This window comes from Garra rufa, chromosome 16 (genome assembly GCF_049309525.1).
Source record: "Garra rufa chromosome 16, GarRuf1.0, whole genome shotgun sequence".
In the NCBI taxonomy this organism is placed as follows: Eukaryota; Metazoa; Chordata; class Actinopteri; order Cypriniformes; family Cyprinidae; genus Garra; species Garra rufa.
The window spans coordinates 7,406,835-7,417,471 of NC_133376.1; the positions used below are offsets into that span (position 1 = coordinate 7,406,835).

General features: G+C 33.3%; 2 protein-coding genes across 3 annotated transcripts in view; both read right to left on the reverse strand.

The window, feature by feature from the left end:
- The window catches only part of LOC141288308 (uncharacterized), a 79,953-nt gene extending 75,929 nt beyond the window's left edge, over positions 1 to 4,024 (reverse strand). Inside the window, exon 1 of one of the 2 annotated variants that reach the window (XM_073820430.1) lies at positions 3,932 to 4,024. The gene's annotated coding sequence lies outside the window, so the exon portion shown is untranslated. The remainder of the gene's footprint in view (positions 1 to 3,931) is intronic. The other variant, XM_073820432.1, reaches the window with a different exon arrangement.
- Positions 4,025 to 6,891: 2,867 nt separating this feature from the next.
- Positions 6,892 to 9,325, reverse strand: LOC141287987 (lysozyme g-like). The gene is made up of 5 exons (XM_073820109.1): positions 9,262 to 9,325; positions 9,073 to 9,156; positions 8,771 to 8,967; positions 7,322 to 7,460; positions 6,892 to 7,207 (listed from the first exon to the last, which is right to left on the reverse strand). The coding sequence occupies exons 1-5, from the start codon at positions 9,263 to 9,265 to the stop codon at positions 7,074 to 7,076; spliced, it is 558 nt and encodes a 185-aa protein (XP_073676210.1). The 5' UTR covers positions 9,266 to 9,325; the 3' UTR covers positions 6,892 to 7,073.
- Positions 9,326 to 10,637: the final 1,312 nt, after the last annotated feature.

Sequence of the window (10,637 nt, forward strand, 5' to 3'; positions counted from 1 at the left end):
GTTTTCATTTATTTTTTAATTTAAAGGTGGAGTGACCACATCATATTTGTTCTTGGACACCTTGTGCTCTTTATTTTTCTTTTTTTACAACTATAATAACCTTGCCTTTTTGTGTCATCACTAGATCATTTTGTATAGCCTAGCGATGTTAAATATATTTTTACAAGAAAATATGTGACCCTGTTTTACACTGAAAAGTACCAAAAGCACAAAGCTTATTGCTATTATTGGGTGGCTGGCGCACTACAAATAGGCCTAATGAATGCAATTAAAGACGTGAAATATTATTTCCAAGCACTGTCACTGCGAGCATAACACATGGTATGATTTCTGATAATAATCCCACATATATTTAAATAAATGTTGGTGGCCTGGAAACGTCTTCCGGTGCTGCCATTTGCAGACTATAGTCTTGAAATATTATAACTTTAAATTCTATGGTTTAATTCTCGTAATTCCTGACTTTATTCTCGAAACATTTTGACTTTATTCTCGTAATTTTGACTTTATTCTCAAAATATTATGACTTTAATCTCAAAACATTTTGACTCAAATCTCAAAAAATTTCAAATTTAATCTTGAAACATTTCAACTTTAATCTTGAAACATTTTATATTTTAATCTCAAAACATTTAGACTATTCTTGTAATTTTTACTTTATTCTCAAAACTTTTCGACTTTATTCTCAAAACTTTTCGACTTTATTCCCAAAACATTTCGACTTTATTCTCAAAACATTTTGACTTTTTATTCTCAAAAATATTACGACTTTAATTTTGTAATTTCGACTTTATTCTCAAAACATTTTCAATTTTATTCTCGAAATATTTCCGTTTTTATTCTCAAAATATTAAGACTTTATTTTAGTATTTTCTGGTTTTTGATTACTAATATGCATTGCTAAGAACTTAATTTGGACAACTTTGTCCAAACTTTGAGTTTTTTGCACCCTCAGATTCCAGATTTTCAAACAGTTGTATCTTGGCCAAATATTGTCCTATCCTAACAAACCAAACATCAATGAAAAGCTTATTTATTCCGTTTTATTCAATTTAAAAATCATCATTTATGACTGGTTTTGTGGTCCAGGGTCACAAATAAGTTATTTTTTAAAAATATTTTAATTCATTTCAGTTAACTTTTTGTTTTTATTTCAAGTAATACTTTTTATTATTTTTTTTTATTATTTTAACTATTAACAATTAACCAAGGTGGAGTGACCACATCATAATTGTTCTTGGACACCTTGTGCTCCACTTTATTTTTTCCCTGTTTACAACTACAATAACTATAAAAGCCCGTTTCCACCACTGAATATTTTTTTGTTTTAAAAAAGGTTATTGTAACTTTTTATCTCACAACTTAGAATTGCATGATATAAACTCGCAATTGTGAGTAATAAAGTCAGCACTGAGATATAAACTCGCAATTCTGAGAAATAAAGTCAGAATTGTGTGATATAATCTCGCAACTGCGAGTTATTAAGTCAGAATTGTGAGACATAAACTCGCAATTCTGTGAACATATCAGTCTGTGAACATATATCAGAAGTACCGACCCAGTGTTTACAAAGTGAACGTGCAAATAAGATCAAACACCCTTTACAAAAAAAGGTAAAACAGCGATGTAGGGCGATTTTGAAGTTGGAGAACAAAATGAGATGGGAGTTTTTCGACATACCCTAACTGTCTTGAACCAGAATACACAGAGTACACACAGAGCTAGACAAGATGAGCATTTGAGGTTAAAAAAGTATATAAATTGTTAAAAAAATTTTTTTCGAAAATAACCGATCGTTTTGCTATAAGACCCTTCTTTCCTCGGCTGTGATCGTTTGGAGCCCATTGAAGCTGCATTTTGGAAGTTCAAACTCGGGGGCACCATAAAAGTCCATTATATGGAGAAAAATCCTGAAATGTTTTCCTCAATTTCCGCAATTGCGAGTAATAAAGTCAGAACTGAGAAATAAACTCGCAATTCTGAGAAATTAAGTCAGAATTGTGTGATATAATCTCTCAATTGCGAGTTATTAAGTCAGAATTAAGTGAGACAAACTCCCAATTCAATTTTTTTTTCTTTTTTTCTAACCAGAAATGGACTTTATAACTTGAGATTTTATGTTAACTTCTTCAAATACTAACTGCACATAGCCTGATATCAGAATAGAGGCATGAGTCGGAGGCCAAACTAATAATGATTCCTTTGTTCTGAACATATGGAGAAGGACACTGATCATGAGACTGTACTGTACGTACAGTAATCAACATACACACTACTGAGAGCAAAAAAAGGGCCATTTGATTTTTTCTGAGCAGCAGGGTGATGCCAGATCAGGCGCCACAGAAAATGTTAACACTGTTATCACAGAGTTTTCCCTAAAGAATAGAAAAAAACTGCAAAGTATTTACAATACACTTCTTTTGTTTCTTGTATCAGTTTATTCTTACAGGCCTTGAGAAGTATAAGACTAATTTTGTAGATATGTTGGTGGTTAGATCATGCTGTTAGCACAAAAAAAAAAAAAAAAAAAAGATGATTTACAGCAACATTGATTATATGTGACCCTGGACCACAAAACCAGTCATAAGGTTACATTTTACAAAACTGAGATGTATACATTATATGAAAGCTCAATAAATAAGCTTTCTATTGATGTTTGGTATGTTAGGAATTTTGAAAATCTGGAATCCGAGGGTGCAAAAAATCAAAATACTGAGAAAATATCCTTTAAAGCTGTCCAAATTAAGTTTTAACAATGCATAATACTAATCAAAAATTACATTTTGATATATTTACAGTATAAATTTTACAAAAAAAAAAAAATTCATGGAACATGATCTTTACTTAATATGCTAATGATTTTTGGCATAAAAGAAAAAAATATAATTTTGACCCATACAATGTATTTTTGGCTACTGCTACAAATATACCCCAGCGACTTAAGTAGCATGGGTATATTTGTAGCAATAGCCAACAATTCATGGTATGGGTCAAAATGATTGATTTTTATTTTATGCCATAAATCATTAGGATATTAAGTAAAGATCATGTTCCAAGAAGATATTTTGTAAATGTACTACCATAAATATATCAAAACTTAAGTTTTGATTAGTAATATGCACTACTAAGAACTTAATTTGGACAACTTTGAAAGAAATTTTCTCGATATTTAGATTTTTTTGTACCCTCAGATTCCAGATTTTCAAATCTCTGCCCAATATTTATTTAGCTTTCAGATGATTTATAAATCTGAATTTCAAAACATTTACCCTTATGACTAGTATTGTGGTCCTGGGGTCCCATATACAGTATTTGTCTATTTATTCCAATGTCTATAAGAACATATATAATACAAATTACCTGTAAGTAATTTCTATCTATTTAATATGTTTTTCCCATTTCTCCCGAAAGGCAAAAGTGATGAAATCAATATAGAATTCTGAATCGTAATTGTTTGGTTCTCAAAATTATTAAAACATGACTAGAAAACAAACATATTAGGCTACGTAAACATAACTTGGAAACAATAACATTAACAGCTAAAAACTAGCGAGTAAACGTTTAATTAAAACCATACTCATAGTTGTTTTTGTTATTGAAAAAAAACATAAATACGTAAAACATCGCAGATTATTCAAGCACTATTAAAATGTTCCAACGTTATCCTCTTTTACAGCAATCATATTACAAAAGACTATTTAAAAGAGATACTATTACAAACTACCGAAGAACAAATAGCTAACTTAGTTATAACTCACCAAATATATCCGCATAACATTACTCACAGGATTTAGCGGAAAGTGATGGAGATGTTTGCTTCCCAAACTTCCCAAACAACCGCTTTGTTCAGCGCAGTGAGCTGAGAACCGACAAAAAGCCTCGACAAAAACCAAATTTGCTCATTAGTGCGTTAACTCAGACATGTACTTACAAAGTGAAGAAGAAAATCCTAGAGATATCTGGCCATCCTTAAGCGAGCGAAACATCAGAGATTTTTACTAATGACATTCTACAGTGTCATGTGTGAGAGCAGGATGAGGCTCAACATCGCCCTCTGTCGTCGAGAACAACTCACTTTACAGGTACTTCTAGGAGGAAATAATATGAGGTTTAAAAAATCGTTGTGATAAATGGTAAACACTTGATTTGAGAAAAATAAATAAGTTTTATTTACCTCATTACGCCACAAACTCTTGAAATAGAAAGATTATATCAGCATCTAATAACTACTTTAACTGCAATACAGTATATTAAGTATATTAACATTTTTACTTTAATCCCAAAACATTTAAACTTTAATATCAAAACACTTTGACTTTAATCTCGAAACATTTATACTATTCTTGTAATTTTGACTTTATTCTTGTAATTTTGACTTTAATCTTGAAACATTTTGACTTTGATATTGAAACTTTTCAACTTTAATCTCAAAACATTTAGACTTTAATCTCGAAACACTTTGACTTTATTCTTGAAACATTTAGACTTAAATCTCAAAACATTTAGACTTTAATCTCGAAACATTTAGATTTTAATCTTGAAACATTTTGACTTAAATCTCAAAACATTTAGACTTTAATCTCGAAACATTTAGATTTTAATCTCGAAACATTTTGACTTTATTCTCATAATTTTGACTTTAATCTCAAAACATTTCGACTTTAATTTTGAAACATTTTGACTTTAATCAGGGGCGCCGCTCTCGCAATTTTGGGCCCTATGACAAAATATGAGGTTGGGCCCCCCCTACCACACCAAAGCAGATCTCTAGGGGCCCCTAAAGGGCGTGGGCCCTTAGAATTGTCCTAACTCCACCCGCCCCCTTAGCGGCGCCCCTGATTTTAATCTCGAAACATTTTGACTTTATTCTAGAAACATTTTGACTTTAATCTCGAAACATTTTGACTTTAATCTCGAGACATTTTGGCTTTAATCTCGCAACATTTTGACTTTAATCTCGAAACATTTTGGCTTTAATCTCGCAACATTTTGACTTTAATCTTAAAACATTTTGACTTTATTCTCAAAACATTTTGACTTTAATCTCGAAACATTTTGACTTTAATCTTGAAACATTTTGACTTCATTCTCAAAACATTTTGACTTTAATCTCGAAACATTTTGACTTTAATCTTGAAACATTTTGACTTCATTCTCAAAACATTTTGACTTTAATCTCAAAACATTTTGACTTTAATCTTGAAACATTTTGACAGTATTCTCAAAACATCTTGACTTTAATCTCGAAACATTTTTACTTTAATCTTGAAACATTTTGACTTTATTCTCAAAACATTTAGACTATTCTTGTAATTTTGACTTTATTCTCAAAACATCTTAACTTTAATCTCGAAACATTTTGACTTTAATCTTGAAACATTTTGACTTTATTCTCAAAACTTTTAGACTATTCTTGTAATTTTGACTTTATTCTCAAAACATTTTAACTTTAATCTCGAAACATTTTGACTTTAATCTTGAAACATTTTGACTTTAATCAGGGGCGCCGCTCTCGCAATTTTGGGCCCTATGACAAAATATGAGGTTGGGCCCCCCCTACCACACCAAAGCAGATCTCTAGGGGCCCCTAAAGGGCGTGGGCCCTTAGAATTGTCCTAACTCCACCCGCCCCCTTAGCGGCGCCCCTGATTTTAATCTCGAAACATTTTGACTTTATTCTAGAAACATTTTGACTTTAATCTCGAAACATTTTGACTTTAATCTCGAGACATTTTGGCTTTAATCTCGCAACATTTTGACTTTAATCTCGAAACATTTTGGCTTTAATCTCGCAACATTTTGACTTTAATCTTAAAACATTTTGACTTTATTCTCAAAACATTTTGACTTTAATCTCGAAACATTTTGACTTTAATCTTGAAACATTTTGACTTCATTCTCAAAACATTTTGACTTTAATCTCGAAACATTTTGACTTTAATCTTGAAACATTTTGACTTCATTCTCAAAACATTTTGACTTTAATCTCAAAACATTTTGACTTTAATCTTGAAACATTTTGACAGTATTCTCAAAACATCTTGACTTTAATCTCGAAACATTTTTACTTTAATCTTGAAACATTTTGACTTTATTCTCAAAACATTTAGACTATTCTTGTAATTTTGACTTTATTCTCAAAACATCTTAACTTTAATCTCGAAACATTTTGACTTTAATCTTGAAACATTTTGACTTTATTCTCAAAACTTTTAGACTATTCTTGTAATTTTGACTTTATTCTCAAAACATTTTAACTTTAATCTCGAAACATTTTGACTTTAATCTTGAAACATTTTGACTTTATTCTCAAAACATTTCAAATTCATTCTCAAAACATTACGACTTTAATCTCGTAATTTCGGCATTATTCTCAAAACATGAACATTTAATTTAATTGTTTTAACTTTTAACAATCAACCAAGGTGGAGTGACCACATCATAATTGTTCTTGGATACCATGTGCTCCTCTTTATTTTTTCCCTGTTTACAACTACAATAACTGTGGAAGCCCATTTCCACCACTGAATTAAAAAAAAGGTTATTGTGACTTGTTATCTCACAATTCTGACTTTTTTTTCTCAGAAATGCACAATTCAGATTTTTTTTTCTCAGAATTGTGAGATTAAACTCGCAATTGTGAGTTGTAAAGTCAGAACTGTGAGATAAGAAGCTGCAATTGTGAGTTATGTAGTCAGAACTGTGAGATATAAACTCGCAATTCTGAGAAATTTAGTCAGAATTGTGTTATATAATCCCGCAATTCTGTGAACATCAGTTTTTCTCCTCAGAAATTGACTTTATAACTTGCAATTGCAAGTTTATATCTCACAATTCTGAGATTGTGATAAATAACAACAATTCATGTTGTGATAAATAGTAAACACTTGATTTGATTAAATAAATGAGTTTTATTTACCTCATTACGCCATAAACTCTTAAAACAGAAAGATTACATCAGCATCTAATAACTATTTTAACTGCAATACAGTATATTAAGGATCAGAATTTGTCTTGAGTGCTGGCTCTCATTCCACTAATGTAAGGGTGTACAGGTTAATAATGGCTGTTCTTCAGTAACCCTTGGTTTTGAACCACTGGGCTCTGGCAACAACATCATTGGCATAATCATCTCCTGTGGTGCCGATGTCCATACGCTCATATGTTTGGACATTCTTCACACCTGCATTGTAGGCTGATATTCCCCCTGAAATAGACATTATACTACAACTGAGACTTGAAAGTTAAGTGATGAACTTCTGTTTGCAGGTAAGTGTCTTTTTATATGCTATTTATTGTTGTTTATTCATCTTAAACCTACCTTTAAAGCAATGCTCTTGTGTCCACTTGGGAAACTTTGCTTTAATTTCTTTAATAAAGCGAATGAGTATCTCAGTAGCTTGTGTGATATGCTGCTCACTGTCCCATTGACCTGCTGGAGTGTGGTAGCGTTTGTCAACCTATAGGAAACATAATCAAAACTGAATAATTTGAAATGTTAAGAAATATTTAAAGTACTTTCACTACTGGAATTGCTCAGTTTCTTCTTATTATTAATTTTATCAATATGAATCACATTTTTGAGGGCCTAAACATGCTCAAAAACTCATGAAACTTTGCAAACACATCAGACTTGATATGGGTTTCAGAAGTGGGTGTAGCAAAATGGCTCGATAGCGCCACCTTTACACGTTCAGCGGAGTGCGCTTTGAGCTACGCTTCATGTAAATGCACAAAAATCGAAACACACATGTAACACTCCAATACCTACAAAAAAGTCTCTTGGAGCAAAATCTGAAACCCAACAGGAAGTCAGTTATTTTTGCCATTTTCAGGCATTGTACTTCAACGAACTCCTCCTAGAGTTTTATTTAGATCAACACCAAATTTGGTGAGTCTAATCTAAAGCCCTTTGTGACGTTAAATTGCGAAGATCTAGAGTTTTCGTTGGAGGGTTTGTCCATGGCGGCCTGATAGATTTCGATGTTTCGCCATGAAACAGGAAGTTTTTATATCTCAGGCATACAATGTCCGTTCTACCCCAAACTTTACATGTGTGATAACACTCCTGACCTGAAGACATCTACATGCCCATATTCAGTTATAGTCATAGCGACACCTGCTGGCAACAGGAAGTGACATGTCTTACGCTGTAACAAACTTCTCAGAGAGATTTATTCAGATCACCACCAAAATTGGTCAGTCTAATATAAAGACCTTAGCAATGTTAAATTGTGAAGATCTTGAGTTTTCGTTATCGGGCATGTCCGTGGTGGCCTGACAAATTTCGATGTTTCGCCATGGAAATAGAAGTTGTTGTAACTTAGCCATAAAATGTCCAATCTGCCTCAAACTTCACACGTTCGATAAGAGTCCTGACCTGAGCAAATCGGAAGGCCAATATTCTCTCATAATCATAGCGCCACCTGTTGGCAGTAGGATATGTCATGTCTTACACTAACTCAAACATACGAAGTTCAATTTGCACCAAACTTCATATGTTTAATAAAAGTACTGGCCTGAACACATCTACATGCCAATAATCAGTGGCATAGTGCCACCAGCTGGCAGCAGAGAGTTTGGCACATATAAATGACTTTTATATGTCGACATATTCCTCCTTTATTTACTATATTAAAAGCATACTGCCCGCCATTTGCTGTTTTCCTAAAGCCACCGGTCGGCAGTGAGCCCGAGTGCGAGGGCCCTTTCATCGCTGCTTGCAGCTTTAATTATATTTTGAATCAGTAAATCAGTTCTTCTGACCAACCTGCATGAGCCCAAAGCCATTGCCATGGTCGCCCAACCCATCCTTCAGAACAGCTCCACCTCTGGACTCTCTGGATATGATGGCAGCAATCACAGCCGGGTCCATCTGCTTTGCTGTGCCAACTTTGACAATTTTACTCTTGTATTTCTCTATCCTGGCCAGATCAGTCTCAGCCATTTTTTTAGAGGCTTCAACCCCTATGACAAGTTTAAATCATTGTTAATACATGCTGTAACAGTGTTCATATTGCATATACTGGCAACTGTGATTTGTGTCATAAGTATGCAGTCATGCATTCTCACCCTTTATGGTTAATTTGTCTTGTTTTGCTGTCTTCTCTGATGCACCGGTGGTGTCTACTTTCGTGATGTCTCCATAAATGCATGCTAGAAATAACATGGACAATAAGCCCTTAAATAATTATTTATACAGAGAATGTATCCACAAAATGGTAATATCATTAAAAAAGCACCTGATATTATTTAACTTACCCATGATGTTGACTCTGAAGCCTTGTCATTGAATCAGACTTTAGCAGGGCATGGTTATATATGATCGCAGAGGGAGTGGTTTCTCTTTTTTCCCCAGATATTCTTCCACTAAGGAGGTATGTTTACAAAATTAGCATTTTTTTTGGGCCAATTTTTCAATGTGATCTTATTATTAGACCACACCCAAGCAAGTGAATCATGAATCATACGTGGGAAGATTTATCAGGTGGAGGCTTTATAAACTTCAAAACGGTATAACCACTTTTTGATTGATGTAGTTAATGACAAGTGAAAATAAATCATTGTGGGAAAGTTTTTTTTTTTTTTTTTTGAGAAGTAAATGAAAGCAAAGATAGTTAAAACAGCTTTGCTGCCTGGATACCCAACAAGATCATTTTAATATGAATATGGGAGGACTAATAGATTTATATGTTGAAAAACACTCATCAAAAGACACATGATTTGAGTGAACTGAAGAGTTTTATTTCATCCAAACAAACAAGCAAAATATATAACAGTGAACAATGATTAGAATAACAAAAAAAAAAAAAAAAAAAACAACAACACAATGTTCTTCAAGTTCTTCAATGTTCTTTAGTGCTTTTAAACTACTGGGCTCTGGTATCCTTACCACCTGTGATGCCCACATCCATGCACTTCTATATAGGCTGATGTTTCCCCTGAAACAGACCTAGACACCCCAACAGGACCTCTTCACAAGGGGCACAGCCATGTGTGGAAAATGACCAATGGAAGGTCAGTTGTCAGCCCAACAAAATCATTTTAATATAAATATGGGAAGACTATTATATTTATATGTTGAAAAACAGACATGAAAGACATGATTTGAGTGAACTAAAGAGTTTTATTTCATCCCAACAAATATGCAAACAAAATATATAACAGTGAGCAATGATTAGAATAACAAAAAAAAAAACAAAAAAAAAAAACAATGTTCTTCAGTGCTTTTAAACCACTGGGCTCTGGCATCATTTTCACCTGTGATGCCCACATCCATGCGCTCAATATATAGGCTGATGTTTTCGCTTGAAACAGACCTAGACGAAGGACTTAGACACCCCAACCAGACCTCCTCACAAGGGGCATAGCCATGTGTGGAAATAACTGTGGACCAATAGAAGGTCAGTTGTCACCTCACTGCACAGACAAACCATGCGGTGCAAAAGAATGGAACTTGAGGTTGTAAAATCTTGCAAAGGAGAAGCTTGCTGCCAGACAGATGCCCTAAATGGACATTCCTTTAGCCCAAGCCCACGATGAAACCATGCTCCTAGTAGAGTGAGCATAAACGCCAAAAGTACAGGTCTCTCTTTTAGAAGCAAATGCCAACACTCTTGTTTCAAAACCAGCAGAAA

Excerpts from the sequence above, each read along its gene's own strand:
- LOC141287987 (XM_073820109.1), bottom strand. Across the intron at positions 8,968-9,072 it reads AGACAAATTAACCATAAAGG|GGGTTGAAGCCTCTAAAAAA; the intron begins GTGAGAATGCAT and ends AACTTGTCATAG. Across the intron at positions 7,461-8,770 it reads ATGGCTTTGGGCTCATGCAG|GTTGACAAACGCTACCACAC; the intron begins GTTGGTCAGAAG and ends TGTTTCCTATAG.